This window comes from Lutzomyia longipalpis, chromosome 4 (assembly GCF_024334085.1).
Source record: "Lutzomyia longipalpis isolate SR_M1_2022 chromosome 4, ASM2433408v1".
NCBI lineage: Eukaryota > Metazoa > Arthropoda > Insecta > Diptera > Psychodidae > Lutzomyia > Lutzomyia longipalpis.
In genome coordinates, this window is record NC_074710.1 from 712,371 (window position 1) to 730,194 (window position 17,824).

Sequence of the window (17,824 nt, forward strand, 5' to 3'; positions counted from 1 at the left end):
ACGGAAATTAACTTTTTTTTCTTAATTTTATTTTAAATTTGTTCTATTAGATTCATTTGAATTAATTTCTAGGAGGAACAATTTGATCAATCAGGATCATAAGGACTTTTATAAAAGCTTTTAAAACATTTCAATTAAATTTATTCTTCCGCTTCATATATATGTTTCAATGAGGATGGTGACAAATTCTTTTTTCAAATGAATTATTATTCTAGTGAAAAAAAAGCTCATCATACTTTTTCTCTAGTAATGTACTTAACAGTTGACTCATTCTTGTGTATTTTATACGAACGTAAGTTAATTATTTACCTGTCGAATATATCTAATCAGTTGCAAAGAGAGATAAGAGAAAACACTCCATGAACATTTTTATTCACATTGCGCCTTCTTCCAGTTTAACACCGTGATCTGAGGTGAGCGCAAGAACGTCCAAAATAGAGCCTCCGCGTACTATCATTGCCAGACTTTAAACAATTTATAATTTCCAATTAAATTTTAGGGTGTGTGATTAATAAAAACTTAACTAATAAAAAAATGTTAAAATATTTGATTAGTGCCATCGCATTTGCGAGTATTTTGGTCTACACAAACGCAGGTAAAGTGTAAAGAAAAAAAATTGAATGTAAAAGAAATTTCGCCCAAAAAAATGTGATGATTAGATAAAGTTATATCACACAAAAAATTGCATAAGTTTTATTAATAGATTTGATTCTTTTTACTGCCTCGCCTTAAAAATTAGCAAATAAGGAAATGTTGAGTTATTTTTTTCTCTGTGTATTTCAAGATAATACATACATATAGTTTCTTTTTTTTTCTTCTAATTTTCCCATACAGAGAGTACAGAGTAATTTTTCTAATAGCTGTGCAAAAAGATAAAAATACACAGGTACACTCATCTAAACATATAATGTACCTCTTACAAATTGCGTTATCAGTGTATTTTCCCATATATATACATAAAACTCATATAAAGAAAACTCGGGCAAATTGGTAATGAATCTCATGATAATTTGTAAAAAAAATTAATGAAGATAGAAAAAATACAACAAAAAAGAAAATTGAGAACACAAGATTAGAAACAAATTATTCTAAAAATCTAAATTATTTAACCCTTGGAAGATCAAGGTTTCTAACCTGAAAACTTTCACCATAATTTTCTCTCAAAATTAATATATTTTTCTAACGTTTCTGTTAATGTAGAAATCATCACGATGTTTAATCCTTTCGCGTCAACATAAAACATTGAAAGAAGTGCGTTTCTCAGTCAAAACGTCTTCTTTAACATAATTTACGTCAAATTAACGAATTTCTAAGTTGGAAAAATTATTAAATTCATAAAAAATTGGAAAAATAAAATGTTTCACGTTTAGGTCTACGGAGTTAAAAAACGCGAAAGGATAAATAGATTTTATTCTGAGACGATTCTTTAAAAAAAAGTCAAATTGACCACAGTGGCCAGTAAAGTCCTCCAAGGGTTAAAAATGAGGAAATATCTGCCCCTGTGTACGGTAAAATCGTTAAATTCGGTTAAAAAGTAAATATATACATAAGATATGTATATCAGGCTAATGACGAATTAATGTAAGCATACATAATAAAAAAAATCAAGGTGAACGATACATATTTTATGATATATTTTGCAAATATACTCTAATTTTAATCTAATCTCCAACACACACACTCCAACATAAATTGTCTAACTCAAATCAAATCAAATCAGGGCATTTTAGGTAGGTTTTATAAGTACCTACCTATAATAGCTACCTATATATCTTCCTATCTATTTTATCAGTTAATAGAAAGGGCGGGAAAGAACTTTATTTTGTTTAAATATTTATCAATAATTAACCTTTAATTTGCTCTTTTAATGCTTTTATTTTTTTTATTTTTTTAAAGAATGCGTTAATTGTGATTCAAGACATGATATAAATTGCTTATACGATAATATGTTGTCAACCAATTGCACTCCATGGGATAATCAGTGTTTCGTGCGGATTGATGATGGTAAGATCACTAAATGAGAATAACTATTTGTATTAATTAAAAAAAAATCAAAGAGAGATCAAAGCTAATAAAATCACTCTGTCTGACTTTATTAGCCCCGAAATCTCTTAAAGAATTTCTTAATTTATTAATTTATTTATTTTCTGTATAAGATGGCAGTACCATTCGTGGATGTTTAAATAGTTTGAGTGGACCTGAACAGTTCCAATGTACCGGACAAAATTGCATGTCATGCACAAATCTAAGGATTGGCACAGGCTTCCATCCAGGCTGCAATAACGTCATCTTTCCAGAACATCGTATCCGGTGCCATGTGTGCAATAGTACAACAAACCTAAGGGATTGCTTGGGCGAACAAACATCCCCAGCTACTATTTGCTCAAGATTTGTCGATGGAGATTCATGCTTTATCATGCGTCGAGGTATTCTCTCTTTTTCTATTAATAATTTTTTAAATTTCTTTTCAAATTAAGAAAAGGCTTTTTTTTTACTTTGAAAAGAATCAAAATTCTTAAATTCCTGTAATTCCTTTTCTTATTAATTTTATATTTTATTCATTTTATATTTTTTTTTTCTTCCACAGGAGACTCTTTTGCACGAGGATGCGTTAGTGATGAACCCATTTGCCTGCAGGAAAATGCATGCTACACATGCATTGGAGAAGGTTGCAATTTTGCCAATGTAACGTCCATTGAACTCCCCGAAGCACCCATTGGGGGCAATTCTGCCAATACCATTTCAGCAATTTCTTTCATTGCCTTTGCACTCTGTGCCATTCTTCTTGTGAGGAATAATTAATCATTTATTAAAAAAAAGAGAAATCTTTACAGTGAGGATTCGTAGAGCAAAGCAGCCATATCAGTGTTTTTTTTTTCCTTTTCAAGATGCATTTAACATTCATTTTAGTAGAACGTTCTCTAGTAGATTAATACACGCATGCATTGTTTCTAATTTACAAGAAAAAGCGACAAATAAATTAGAACAAAGAAATTATTTTGTTTTCTTTTATTAACTAACGAGCTAATTGTCGTTTTGTGTCTGAATAAGTAATTAAACTTATTTAACGGTCTGGTAGCAGCAACCTCTGTGTTGTATGGATTTCCATCAGCGATCGGTTAAGCCGTTTAGGAGTGCATTGTAGAACAAAACAGATCGATTACCAACAAACATGTGACCTTTCTTAAATAGAACTTCTTTCTTATTATCCTAATAAGATATTTTGAGCTTTTTCCATACGCCTAAATGACCTTTTTTGCCCCACTCTCTCCTATTACCTGTGTAGTGTATATTTCATGAATTTATCTGGTTCTCGGAGGGCCATACAAAAAGGATTTTCTCCAAACGCAGCAGAACACCCCAACGTCTTCTTTTCTTGGTAAATCACAATTTAATATTGATTTTGATTTACTTTGTGATTAACAACATTTTCTCTACATTTTAATTATTTTTTTCCAAAGCCTACATACTTTATTCATTCAAATAATTCGAGTCAAACGCGAACAATTCACTTCAAATCTCATCAAAGCACTCTGGATGGTTTTTTCTCGTTCAAAATTCAAGGAAAAAATCTCAAAGTTAGTTCTTGGAGGAAAGATCGCCGTAGAGGGGTGTCAATAGTAGAAGGAATTTATTGCAATTTTAGTGTGTAAAATGATTTGGGGGTAGATCGAGTGAGAGTGAAGGCAATAAATGCGCTGCTGACGGATGAAATTAACAGAATTTCCGTTGGCCATATTTCTATCAACGCCCTCGCGTACCAACTGCCTATATAGCGGGGAGAATCTCTTAAAGAGAAAAAGAGAGAGAGAGAACTGAAATAAGGAGGAAATCGTCTTGAAGTGATCTCTGACGGTAGTAAAATGCACACACCAAATTGACTTTTGTGGATACCCCATAATATATATTTTCTCGAGGTGCCAAAGATCATACAGAGATCATGGTGCGTGCAAAGAAAAAAAAACTTCATACTTAACTATATTATAGGTAAGTACGTACATATGTATATAAAACAAATTTTGTATTGAAAATGTTTTTTTTTTGAGTGTTTACAATTCAATTGAGCTATAAATATAAAAGAGCATCCTCACCATCGAATGAGATTCATCTTCGCCATCAATGTGCGGTTGAACGCGCCTTTAGCCCCCAATATAAATTGGTACGGCGGGAGGGAGGATGAAAGTCAATATGAGACAACATAAGAATCATGCGGGGATCGCGCAAGTATAAGCAAAAGAACGGAAGATATAGATGCTGTCAACACATCATTTTATACCGCAACAACTCTGATGATGATGATCTGTATGGTATACTGGATTCAGTTGAAACTAAATGAATGTTAAAAGAAAGGAAAAGATGCACCATCACAGAGAGTATAAGATGCTCTTGCAATAAATTATTGTTTTCCAGAACATTATTTTCACATGTTGGTGCTGTGATGGCTTCTGAGGAAAACATTAATACTTGACTGAGAGAGGAAAGTGAGTGTTGAAAGGAAATAAAAATTTTGCCTCTTCTGGGGATAAAAAAAATGAGATTTTTCATGACCTTTTACGAACCTTCTTTTCATTAATAAAAATTTCATGAATTTGGGGATTAAAAAAATAGCTAATGAAGCTAATTGATGAAAACGTAACAGCCACAAATTGACCAAAAATTTTTTTTATGTTTATAATGGAAAGATATTTCCAAAAATGCAGAAAAAAAATTCTTCAATAATTGTTTGAATTTTTCTTTAAGAATTGATTGCTTAACCCTGGGGAGGATTAAGCTGGCCAAAGTGATCAATTCGAGTTTTTTTTTTAATTGCCAAAAGGTTAAAATCTATTAAACATTTCGTAATAAATTCTACATCTGTGTATAGGGAAATTTCATTACTTCAATATCGTCGAAAGAAAACTTGGAAAAATATTTTCTATTGAGAAGAAATTAAGGTCAAACTTTTGAGGTTAGAAATCTTGATCCTCAAAGTATTAAAAATTGTTTACAAGGTCTACTAGAGTTACAGCTCTGAAGGATCCTGAATATATTATTTTTCACGATAAATCAAAGTAAACCACGTACCTGCGATTTCAACATTGTTTTCTCTTAGTTGCAGATGTTTTCTTCGCATTGATATTCCGGGAAAAATTATTTAAATAAATTTGGAAATATGTGTATTTTATTTGCAATTTTAAAGGAAATGAAAGTTTAATAAGACAATTAACCTTTTTTTTTGTACAATTTTGAGTATTCAGCCTCGTTCACCGCAATGGAGGTAAATCTTCAAGGTTTTTTTTTTGCTCAATAAATTCATCAAAAACTTCACAATGTATGGAAATGTGGGTACGGGAAGTCACAATTGGTTTGAAGCATCGTGACGAAGGTTATGGAATAGGGATCAAAGTAGGTGGTGGGATCATCCTAGAAAGAAAAAAGAAAGAAACAAGCAGAAGAAACAAAAGTTAAACAATTTGATTTTTTTGTTTTTTTCCTGTATATATATTTTTTCGTAGTTTTTTGTATTTTTTTTTTCTTTATGTATCACATTAATTTCTATATTAATCATACAGTAGTAATTTGTTTTTATCAGCTCGTGTTTTTTTCATCAATAGTTTTACACAATTATTTGCATTATACATTATCATTTTCTTTTTGTTTCTTTTTTTTTTTTAGCTGTGAATTGAAAGTTTTTTTTTCTTCTGACTCTGAGGGATTTGTTTGTTTTATTGTAATTAAAAAAAACAAAAACTTTGGTAAACCAAGAGATGAGATGAGAATTTTCCATGGAAACTCTCCGGTGGAATTCTTTGATAGATTTTCTTTTAATCGTCATTTCCTTTTTTTCACTAATTCATTTTACATTATATATGTAATTTTTAATATTGGACAAAGCTTTGTTCTCTTCAGTTATTTATTCTTTTTATATTTTTTATTTTAAATATTTTTGTCTTTTATTGTTTTCTTTTTTTTTTACAACACTTATTATGTGAACTTTGATTTGTTTTTCTTTCTCTAAATTTTCTGCATTTATGGAAGTTTTTTTTTTGTAAGTAATTTTATTAATTTTCTTTTCTTTTTTTTTCTTCTTTTACTTCGTGATAGTCGATAAAGGGTTTTCCTACACATGCTTGCCTACAATTTTATGTTTGAGCTTGTTTTTCTTTTTTTTTTTTTAATATTCTTTAATGTTATTTACTTCCAACAAATAAACCACTGGCCACTGGTAATTTTATCAAGAAAACAGATAAACTAAAATTTAAAAATTTAAGGAGTTTGATTTTTTTATTGTTTTTTTTTATATAAAGTACCTTCTATTGAATCTAAGAGAGATTATTGCATTAAAAAAACATTTAAAACTACTTTAAAAAAAATTAAAGTAAATTAAACGAAAAGAAAAAAGATCCGGATTATTTGCGAAATTAGTTGAAGGCTAATGTATTACCTACTATTTTATTTTTATTAAAGTAAATTGTAAATGTTATATTAATTTTTTTTCTAACTACATACAAAATAAAAATTATTTTTAAACAATTTCAATGATTAGAACCGCATTTAATGATTAAATAAAATGAAAAGAGGAAAAACTCGACAAATTAATACGTGGTGGTATTTTATTTGTTATTATGTATAAGGCAATATGGAAGAAATGTAAGTAACAAAATTTAAAAAAAAAATGTTTTCCAGAAGAAATAATATCACAATATCTTTTTAACATTGAGGTCGATTTTGTTGAAAATCTTTTGATTTCTTACAAAATAAAAGATTTTATGAGTTTGTTATTAATATTTTCAAATTGTTTCATTGTCGTTTCGTAAAAGAAATGAAAGGATTTGTTTTTCCAAAAAAAAAAAAAAAACAAAAACAGTAAGAAAGATCTGTTAAAGAATCTTGGAAAAGCATATTTTCCTTCGAAAACCCGATTAAGGAAACAAACTGTTAAAGTCTCAAAAGATTTTTAACAGAATCAACCCCATTTCTATAGGTATATAAGTTTTTCTTTCTTTTGTTATTTTCTTTTGCTTAGAACCTCCTTTGAATTTTATTAAGGACCCAACGTGCTCTACTTCTTTTTTCAATGAATATTTTATTTTATTTATTATATAATACGAGAAAAATCGTTATCAATTGTGAAAATATTTTTTTTCCAATATTGCTTTGTAAAACACAACGCTTAAAAAAGAACTCTTCTTTAATCTTTTTTTTCTTCTTCAAAATTTACATGGATATTTTTGATATTTTTAATGAAAATTATGTTAAAAGAAACCATTAGCATATTAGCATATGTATGTAGCTTGAGTTGTGAAGAATTTAAAACAAAAAATGAATAAAGAACAATTATTGAAAACAAAAAAAAACTTCAGTTTCTTTATAAAAAAAAAACATTTTTCCGATTTTTATTTTAATGAAAAGAAAATTATTTTTTTGTTGAGTTAAATTAACAACCGTGATGATTTTTGTGAGAGAAATTCACCGGAAAAGCGGTCAGGAGCCCCTATGCAAAAGGCAACTTGTCTGCAATTAGCGACGTTTCGAATAATTTCTATTTATCTTTAGGCTTAAGGAAGTATACAAATTTCACACAGTTAGATTAATAATTAATAGTTCTATTAATAAGATTTATCAAACATTTCTTTTAGAAAAATCTAAGAAAAAACTTTGCAAAATAAGACAAAAATAAGAAAATTCTTAACTCTATTTTCTTAAACTTCTTCCCAACATTTGTTATTTTTTGCAAAAGATTTTTCTTAATGAAATGTCTGACAAAATTTCTGTATAGATAAATTCACAGAGCTTGAGGATGAATATAAATTATTCGAAACGTCGCTGATTGCAGACAAGTTACCTTTTTCTTGCCTCTTCCTCACCGTTTTCCTCGTGAATTTTCCCCACAAAACTTTTTTTTTTTAATTTTAATTAATAAGTATAGGTAGGTAGGTAGTTATTTGGAATTTTGTTTTGTGCACCAGAAAGTTACCATTTTCAATGTTAATACATCTTGCACTAAATTAGTTTTCAATTTTTTTTTGTTTCTTCTATTTTATATATTTTCTCAATTTATTTTACTACAATGTTATTTATAATACATAATAAGTAATATATAGAGAAAAAAATTATTTGATAAAAAACAGCGCGCATTCAACGTTAAGTTGCCAGTTTATCTTGTGTAGTACATAACCCCCCTTCCTTCCAAAAAAAAAAAGAAAACCTATTTAATGGTAATATAAATGACCTTTTCTTACATGTAAGTAAATAGATCCGCGTCCTTTCCACAACAATATTATGTAATTATTATTTTCCCCCGAAAGATAAATTCATGACGCGTTGCGTTGAAATTTGTCAGATTTTTTTTGTTCTAAATCCTAGTATGTTTTTTTTCTTTAATATTTTGTTTCTTTTTTGTGTTTTGTTCTTTTCTATCTCTCTCACTCTCTCAATGAATTCTTCAAGATTTTGTGAAACATTTAAAAATTACATTTTGTTTTATATAATTTTTCTTAGACACTTGTTTTTTTAGCTTTTTATTTGACTTTTTTTTAATGTATGCTGTATGTTCTTCTTTTTTTTCTATTAAATGTTTAACAATTTTAAGCATTTATTTTTTTTTTACAAAAAGGACTCTCCTTCATTTTGTTTAATACATATATAGATTTTTTTGTTTGTTTTCAAATTCTGAGAGATCTGCGTTAATAATTTGTTTTCTGTGCCGCCTTCTTTATTTTTTTTCACCTCTTTTTAAGAGTTTTTCTTTGTTTTTTTTTTTTTTTTGAATTATAAAATTTGTCCATTATTAGGGCGTGTCTCTCTAGGTCTACAAAAATTCTCTCAAAGTAAAAGAAAATCAAAATTTTTTTTCATCCTAAATGTGTTTTTTTTCTCTTTCCTAAAATGAAGCATTTATTTTTTTGTTGGTTTCGAAGAAAGTTGGTTGGTAGGTTGTTTTTAAAAGAAAGATGATGCCGTTTCCAATAGCAAAAAAAATCACAAAAATAATGATTTCGACGATACACAATTTATCCCTTTTTTTTACTTTTCTTTTCGTGTGTTTGTGTGTGTTTTGTCCTTATTGAATATTATACAAATATTCAGACCAATCGGAATCATCGCTATCTGATAAGTTTGAATCTACTTCATATGCCTCGATAAAGTCCCAAAATATCAATTGCTACACAGAAAAATAAAAGAAATGTTGAGAATCTCTCTGTTCTGCATTTAGCAAAAAACGAGCAACAACAATGAAAAAAAAATAAAGACTTACCTGTAGAATTTCCAATTCATTAGGATGTGTTCCAGATTGGACAAATCGTCGCCTTGGTGCACCCAAATCAACCAACTTTCCATCTCTGTCTGCGTGTTTGTAGAAGCATTTGTTGCCAAATGGACAAGATCCACTTCCCTGTAAATTGTAAGAAGTTTTTTTTTTATAGTTGTTGTTAGTAAAAGAAAAAAAATAATTAAGAAGTACCTTTTTGTAGTATTTACAGTCTTTAGCATTGAGTGCTGCTTTATATTCCTCAATGAGTTTCAGTTTCTCCTCCTGGGTGTCAACCCAATAGGTGCTGGGGCAGACAAAATCTGACGCTACTCGACATTCGGGACAGGATCTACAAAACAAAAAAAATATTAACAAGAAAAAATAAATAAAAACTTTAAAAAAATTTCTTCCAGATTAACTAACCGAATAATTTTGTTATCAAACTGTTTGGCCTGTCGCCACTTTCGGATGCATTCGAGGCAGAAGATGTGATTGCAATTGGGCAGAATACCAAATCGCTGATCACGCCCGGACTTTTCCATTATCACCTCGAAGCAAATGCCACAGAGTTTATCCTTTGAGCGCGCAATGGCAAAGGACAGCTCCATGTCTTTCTCGTGCTGCCTAATGCACTGTACATTGTGATTTTTGCGCTGTTCCTCGTCTGTGGGATGAAGGCAGAATTGGCCACAGAGATCACACAGATCCCCATGAGCGTACACGCAGGCATCACCGTAGGCACACATGCCGAATTCATCGTTAATCTTCACATAGGGACACAATTCTGGTTGGGTGACAACAAGGGGTGCTTCAGCAGCAGCAAATTCCTCCTCCTCCATCATATTGGGGTCACGACACACCTCAGCATAGGAGAGTTTCTCTGTGTCAATGCGTTGTTTTGGCACAAAGACCGGTGCCAGGACCCAACTCTGGGGATCATCTGGATTAATGGGGGGTCCTGCTGCAGTGGATGTCCCAGCAACAGGATGTGCTTCATGGTCGTCGGCTGCATCATCCGCAGGTGGATCAATGTGGGCAAAACGGCAGCACTCCCCAAAGCGACACATACCTTTTGCATAGTAGGCGCAAACATTGGATTTACTCGATGTGCCAGCTGATGTTGAGCCAATGGGCAACTTTACACGGGTACTTGATGACATTTCTTGCTGTTTTGCGTTCTATCCACCTGATACGAGAAGTTTTCCTTGCCCTGTGAATCTTCTAACAATCCCGTTTTCACCTTCCGGACACACACAGAGGATTCCCCGGAATGGCGCAAATAATTTTTTTGTCTTTTGTGGACCTTTAAATTTCAAAGGGAATTTTTCTTCATCAACATACTGTGTTGTACACAGTCCCGAAACAAAAGGGGGGATTACGGGGTCAAATGGGGGGCGCTCTATTTGCCTTGTGGAGTTCCCTTTTGAATGAAAAAAAAAAGAACTAAATTCTCTTTCTCTGAGGGGCCAGACGCACACGCGTTTACAAGTTTCAAAAACACAGCCCCTCCCTTGATTTCTTGTCCAATCTTCAATGGAAATCTCTTCCTTGCACCACCCAAATGTCCACTTACCACCTTTCAAAAGGAATTTCTCTACAATTTTGGGCTTTTTTCAATGCCTGGAAGCGAAGAAAATTTCACAATTTTTTTTCTTTCACGCGAAGAGAATGAAGTAGATTCGTGCGCCGAAAAATTTTCACGGTTTACCCCAAAAACTTCTTCTTCGTCTTTTTGTTTTTGTCAAGAGAGGGGGTAATCATAAATGCTCGTAAAAGATCCATAAAACTCCCAAAAAATTATGTTTTCAACGTTTTCATTAATGATTGATCTTTAATTATGTTTCGATTATTAAAAATTTATGCTTCTCTTGTAGAATAAAAGAAAAAAAAATATTCAAAATGTTTTATGTTTGGAGGTTATGTATGATATTTGTGGCCTCTTCGGCTCCTTACACCTTGTGTCAATAGCAAAATAGCCAGTAGCACTGAAAAGGAAAGCAAGAGTCCCAAAATAAGAGGAAATTATGGAAGAGGATGGAGTTGTCGTGGCCAGGAATGCCCTGATGGAGGCTTTGGGGGAGAATTGGGCGAAATACCTCAATTACCTCAGTATGTGGTTCCGGAATAACAACTTTACGCAGGAAATGTTCGACAAGGAAGCCCGGAAGCTGCTCACAATTGAACAGATGCACCTCCAGAATCAATTTATCTGTGCTATCATAAGGAAAACTTGTGGTTTCACCCAATCAGTTGCATTGAAGAGCATCCAAGCACCCGTACAACCGGAAAAGTGTCACAACAGTGTGAAGAAGAAGCGCAAGAGGAGTTTCCGGGCATCTGAGAGGGCAACCTTTGAACCAGCTCCTGTGTATGATTACCTTCCGGCTGAACCCACGCAGGATACCCAACATCACAATTCGAATTATCAACAGAGATTTGTTGCGCAGGAATTATTTCTGCCCGATAGTGCTCTAATTATGGGACGACTCCTTGTGGGTGCATGGGAAATTGGTTTAGTGAATGTGGAGGATTCAGCAGCGGAGATGCTCAGTGTTGCTGTGCAGATGCTCCTCAAGAACATCCTCTCGATGATCTTTATGAAGAAGAAGATGTTCAAAACAACCTCCGAAGGGGATTTCTTCTACGACGTTGGGCATCCAGTGAAGAATCCCTTCCTCCGGAATACCGTCACACGGCAAAAGATTGACGATGGACCCGTGGACATACGGCGGGAGATCACCCTCGTGGGGAATGGTACGAAAATTCCCATTGACGACACGGTGTACCTGGCTGAATGCGGAGAAGTTTTACCACCAAAGCATCACAGTATCACCGTTCAGGATCTCTATAGAGCCTTCCAGGATCGCAATATTATACCTTCGCATTCGGTGTACTCCATCAATGCAGAGAGGATAAGCAATAGTCTCGGCTAGCGTCTACAAGTGAGTTTGTTGGGAGGTTTAACTTTTCCTTTTTATGGAGAAGTCTAAAAGAACTTTTTTTTGTCTTCCAGAATCTGGTTCCTCCAGCAACGAAGAATTCTGCAGAAATTTACTACATATGGCGAAAGAAAATGTTGGCTGAAGCATAAAAGATTTATGTTCTCACCTAATGCTGTGAAGTCAAAACACCCTTCTCTTTAAATCTTGAATCCAGCTGTAACTAATATTATACAGAAAGAGGATATTTGTTAATTTACTGGAAGAAAGTTAATATTAAAAATAAAAAAAAGAAACTCAAAGTTCATTGTACAAAGTGTATTAAATAAAAATTTTTCTTTTATAACTCTCCACTATTTCTCTTCATAACTCTCTCAGATACATCTTTCATAATTTTTTCTTTATAGTTTTTCTTTTCCATCTTGTAAGATATGTGGATTCATCATGATTTTCTTTTGATCTATTGATGGTTTCTTTTTTATTTTTTTAAGGTATCATTTAGTGTCTTTAGCGTTCCTGTTTTTATAGTTTTTCTTTATTTTTTGTGGAACTCAAAAGTCTTTCTTGCTGTCTTTGTTGGTTTACTCAAGAATTCGTTGCAGCCTTTTTGAGATTTTCTCTTTCAATTGAGTCGTATTCAGCGATCAAGAAATCCTTGAAATTTGAACAAGAAAAAGGACGACCGTGGGCAATGAATGGGTTTTCTTAAAAGTCGAGGTTTCAGATTATTTAAGTCCTTCCTCAGGGCATTCAATGGACAAATTGATGGCCAATTTCTTCAGAAATTTCAAGTTCTTCTAAAATTTCAAGAATTACTTCAAACATTTCAAGAATTTCTTCTGAAATTTCAAGAATTTCTTGGTAGCTGAATACGACTTATTTATTTTATCTCTCTATCTTCTTTCACTGGAATGAATTCTAAATAAAACCAATATTTCTGTTTTTGATTTTTCTTCTTGTTAAATTATGTATTTTTTTATTTTATTACTTTCTATGTAATTAAAATTTTCCTATTTATCTATTTTTTTTTCTCTTTTATTTTAAAGGTGATAATAAAATTACATGGTGTGGTGTAATAATTTTTTTTGTATAATGTGATTCCTCAGTCCGTATTTTAAGGTATTTTTTTTCTTTCATTTTCTCTTTTAAAAGTGAATAATTTGCATTAATTCTTTAAGAAAAACAAATTAAAAGAAAAAAATGAATAAAAATTAAAGAATTTTCTCTTTATGGCCTCATCATATTTTACATATTTTTACGTTTTATTCATAATATTCTAGCACTAATATTTCTCTCATTTTTCGCACGTTCATTTACTTCGCATCTTTCATAGTTGATTCATTAAATTTTCGTTTTAGTATTTTAATATTTCTTTTTTTTTTTCCTACAAACTACGTGATTTGTTCTTCGCTACGTTTTATTTTTATTTATTTTTATTAAAAAAAATGTGTGTGTTTTGTATTAATAAAGTGAGTTTCCTATACAATCCTTCTTGTTCTTAGTTATTAATTTATTTCACAAAAGTAAATGCATTGTTTAGTTTATTTTTTTTTCTTTGTAATTATTTAAAAGAAAAATATATGTGGCAGTTTTAACTAAAATTAATGGAAAAAGATTTCGCGTTCATTTTTTTTTGAAATGTTTTAAGACAAAGTATACGATATTTTTTAAGGTGTTTGTAATACCTACCAAAAAGAATTTTATAATGAGAATGTTTTTTTCTTTTTTTTTTTTATAAAAATAGGGGTTGACAATTTCTCAAAAGGGTGCTCAATTTTTGTTATTTTATTTATTTATTTTTTGCTTAATACATTTTATTTACAAAACCAAATTAGTTATAGAAATTTTCATATAAAATGAATTATTAACCTTCCGTTCATTAACAATATTTTTTTACACATTTTTTTTCTCCTTAATCCTAACGCTGTGCCTGATGCAATTTTCTTAATATATAGTTAAGAAAAAAATGAAGATTAAAAAAATCATCGATAAAAATATCTATTTATTTTTTTTTCAATAAATATTGCATGAAAATATATTGGAGAAAAAGAGTTTCTTTATAAAAAAATATTTTAATAAGTTTTCGGTATTTTAATAGAAAAAAAAAGATAAGCTACTTAGAAATCAGCTGCGATTAGCAGGGACCGTTGATTAAATTATATTTATTTAATTACGAGCAAATACATGGAGAGTAAAGAACTCAGAGGATTTGGGAATCAAGATTAATGTGCTGCCAGAAATATGTTTTATTTTCCATTGATTTATTAATTCTTTCATTTTTTAGGAATATTGGGTCGTATTCAGTCAGGGACCAAGATATTCCTGAAATCATTGAAATTTCAGAAGAAATTCTTCAATTTTCAAGAACTTCTTGATCGCTGTACGACCCATTGTTTAACTATTAATTGCAAAATTATAAATAGGTGATAGAAAAGAGTTTTGCCAGGTGGCTTGATAGGTATGTAGGTACTTTTATGGAAGAAATCAATTTTTAAAATTATTTTCTAATTAATTGATCCACATTATCATTTAGCTGCGATTTTTTTCTCAATTCTAAAATCAAGTTTGCATAATAAAACAAATTATTATAAAAAAAGTCTATCAAGAATGATTTTGTTTTGTCAATAAAATGGTTTATAAAATGGATTTTTGTTTATTCTTTCTCGAATCTTTCTATCACATTTTAGCTTAAATTCCATGAATTTAAATTCTTTATTTATGCAATTTTCTCTTTCGTCACTCACTGAGAAATTGAAAATTTATTTAAAAATAATAATAAAAAAACAGTCAATTTGTTTTCAAACTTTTGCATTGTGCTTAAAAAAAACTAAGTAGGCAAAGTACGCAAAGAAATAATGTTTGAAGGAAGTTTTTGTTTTTCTCAGCTAGAGTTGTTTGAAATCTTTTTTTTTCAATAAGAAATAATACTTTGAAAGAAACGTCAAAGAAAAGAGCAAAATCGCCTCAAAGAATAAACTCTCAAAATGCTTATTTTCTTTTACGATGAAATGTTTTTTTTAAGAGGATGGCTCCGTGCTGAAGTATACGAAAAAGACATTTTTTTTTAGGACGGGATGAAAGAGGTGTTGCATCACTCTCAGGTGAAAAGAAAAAAAAAGAATTGTAGAGAAATTTAAATAAAAAGTCATCTCTTTCATAGAAAAAGACACTCTTTTCGCTAAACTTTTTAATCTTTTTTTCCTTTAATGGTGCATGCGGTTGTTTTTTTTTTCTTTTTTTTAATGAATTTCCCTAAACAGATGTCTGTTGCATTATCTTGGACAATGCATTCGAATCTCCTTCATACTCACTATCTTCAATTTCGCAAAGATGCACAGAGAGGTCACTTGCAGAGCCACGACGATAGCCACCACTACCCCCACCGAGAAGGGTATCATCTTCCTGACCTGCTTGTCGCATTGCCAGCTCCATGTCGCGTGCCTCAATGCGATTTCGCCTACGAGCTTTCATCGCTGACGATGATGCTGGGAATCCATAAGCCGGTATGGTGACACCGTCCTCTTCTTCTTCTTGATCCTCATCGGATTCAATGATACTCACGGGGGGTACATCAAAGGTCCCCCCATTGGCCATCAATGAAGACCTTTCCCCGTCCGTATCACTCTGGATATTGTACCGTGGCAAGTAGCTGTTTGGATGACGCACATAGCTCTCCGCTGCTGATTCAGGGAAAAACAAAATGCATATTTAACACGATTTTATTTTGGTTACTTCCTTTGTCAATACATTTAATGAAAAATATTAATATATTCCTTAAAAAAATGCAAAATCAGGAATAAAATTTATAATCCTCGGTAGTATAGTGGTCAGAATCTACGTATTTGACAAAACTTCAAAAGAAAGCATGGCCTACTTAACTGACTACTATGGAAAATCTCTTATTACAAAATGACGCCATTTTTCGAGGAAACAAAAAACAAAGGGATTTAACCATTTATTTACATCGCAAATTCGACATTATTGCTGGGAGAGAAGGTAAATTTAATTAGTTACCCCCCTTCCTTTGCGCGACGGAATATTTGTGAATTTGTCGCTGTGAAATCCCACCAACTGGCTGCGCATTTAGAATGGGGATGTTGATATATGAAAATAAGTGAAAATACAGAAGAGAAATTCATTTTTACCCATTGAATTTCCATCGTCCACTTCGAATGTTGGAGTTTATTTCCATTCTCGACGGAATAGGTATTCAAATAAATCCCCCCTTTTGCCCACATTCCCATGCTGCACAAAAAACTTCGTCATCCTGCTCAACGTTGAAATAAAATTAAAGTTTAACCAATCTCTAAAATTATGATGAGAAGGAAGAGAAAGGAGAGACATCTTTTTTTTTCTCAACAGGTCACTGAAGCAGAAATGTCTGAATTTTATATTAATTTTTAATTGGGAATGCAAAGCTTTCTAAAGTATGCTATAGAGGTAAAAATATCGAATATAAAATAATTCAAATGTTAACCTTTTGTATGCTGCGAGACTAAAACACTCACGCGCATTGTAATGGGGTAGGTAATGGACCCTACAGATTTATTTAGATTTAACTAAAATTTAATTTTAGAAAATACTAAATATTTTTTTTTAAATATCTTTTAAAATTAACAGAGAAGTTGAAAACATTTTATATCAATCCTAATTTAATAAAACCAAAAGAAGTCCAACAAAGGATAAGAGATTAAATACAAAAAAAATGTGAAGGAATCCCAACAAATCATTTCTCATTAAACAACCCCCATCACAACCTTCCCCCCCCCTCGCCCTACTAATGTATTGTGAAATATTTCCATTTTCATAAAATATGAGATGAAATGTGAATAACAATTTAGCCAAAATTAAATCATCAGCTGAGAGATTGGCTTGGTTTGGTTTGGGGGAAAAAGATAAATAGAAGAGATATTTTCGTGAATTATAATGTCCTTTCAAGCCTCCACAACTGGCTATATAGATGAGCCTTCCACCTAAATCCCCCCCCCCTCCTACGTTGGATTTTTCCTGAATTGTTGGCATGCGGGGGTGTAGAGTGAGAATTTATTAACTCGCCTTTTGAATAGCAAATTGCAAAGAGACAGAGTTGTCTCCGGCATGGAGAAGAAGGGAATATGAATCAAATCAAACAGCCTCTGTGTGCTTCTGGAGAAAGTAATCAAAAACTCCACCATTTGGATTCTCCTTTTTTGGGGAGTGGGAGGGCGACAATTAATATTTAAGCAGGAGAAACACGAGATGGTGCGAAAGAGATTAATAATTTGCAAGTATTAATTAAATTTATATATTATACTATACAATTGATAAAGTTATCAAGGCCACACGAAAATTAACGAAGAAAAAAAAGGAAGAATTTATTAGAAATTTATGTTTTTTCCCTTTGTTAAGTAAGAGCACACAGATGGAGAGAAATTTTAATGATAAAATTCTAAGGAAAGAAAGTTTCCTCTTTTGGGAATGTCAATGAACATAAGGAGAAAAGTATGTTTGGTACTCGACCAAGGCAAGCAGTGTGTGAGCGCCAGTTTCATAAGCAAACCCAACTCTTGCAAAAGTTCACCATTTGGTCAAGAAAATCAATACGATTTCAGTGTCTTCATTAAATGATACCATACCCCACATATACTCTCTCCCAGCTGTCCTGCTTTTA

General features: G+C 31.6%; 4 protein-coding genes across 6 annotated transcripts in view; 2 read left to right on the top strand and 2 right to left on the bottom strand.

Annotated features, from left to right (window-relative positions):
- The first annotated feature begins 371 nt into the window (after positions 1-371).
- On the top strand, positions 372-2,994 carry LOC129795700 (uncharacterized). The gene is made up of 4 exons (XM_055837170.1): positions 372-595; positions 1,897-2,004; positions 2,157-2,426; positions 2,588-2,994. Exons 1-4 carry the CDS (start codon positions 535-537, stop codon positions 2,800-2,802), a joined length of 654 nt encoding a protein of 217 aa, XP_055693145.1. The 5' UTR covers positions 372-534; the 3' UTR covers positions 2,803-2,994.
- Positions 2,995-8,191: 5,197 nt separating this feature from the next.
- Positions 8,192-10,948, bottom strand: LOC129795633 (E3 ubiquitin-protein ligase makorin-1). Of its 3 annotated transcripts, none has more exons than XM_055837077.1 (5): positions 10,809-10,948; positions 9,659-10,538; positions 9,446-9,584; positions 9,239-9,376; positions 8,192-9,145 (listed from the first exon to the last, which is right to left on the bottom strand). In XM_055837077.1, exons 2-5 carry the CDS (start codon positions 10,393-10,395, stop codon positions 9,044-9,046), a joined length of 1,116 nt encoding a protein of 371 aa, XP_055693052.1. In that variant the 5' UTR covers positions 10,396-10,538; positions 10,809-10,948; the 3' UTR covers positions 8,192-9,043. The 3 variants fall into 3 exon arrangements, with proteins under 3 accessions (XP_055693052.1, XP_055693050.1, XP_055693051.1); XM_055837075.1 differs by having other exon boundaries at positions 9,659-10,655; XM_055837076.1 differs by having other exon boundaries at positions 9,659-10,948.
- Positions 10,949-11,172: 224 nt separating this feature from the next.
- Positions 11,173-12,520, top strand: LOC129795665 (transcriptional adapter 1-like). Its single transcript, XM_055837126.1, has 2 exons — positions 11,173-12,177; positions 12,249-12,520. The coding sequence occupies exon 1, from the start codon at positions 11,260-11,262 to the stop codon at positions 12,166-12,168; it is 909 nt and encodes a 302-aa protein (XP_055693101.1). The 5' UTR covers positions 11,173-11,259; the 3' UTR covers positions 12,169-12,177; positions 12,249-12,520.
- The window catches only part of LOC129795765 (fat-like cadherin-related tumor suppressor homolog), a 94,791-nt gene continuing 89,444 nt past the window's right edge, over positions 12,478-17,824 (bottom strand). The window contains exon 18 of the mRNA XM_055837248.1: positions 12,478-15,854. Coding sequence (XP_055693223.1) covers positions 15,427-15,854 — 428 coding nt within the window. The 3' untranslated portion in view covers positions 12,478-15,426. The remainder of the gene's footprint in view (positions 15,855-17,824) is intronic.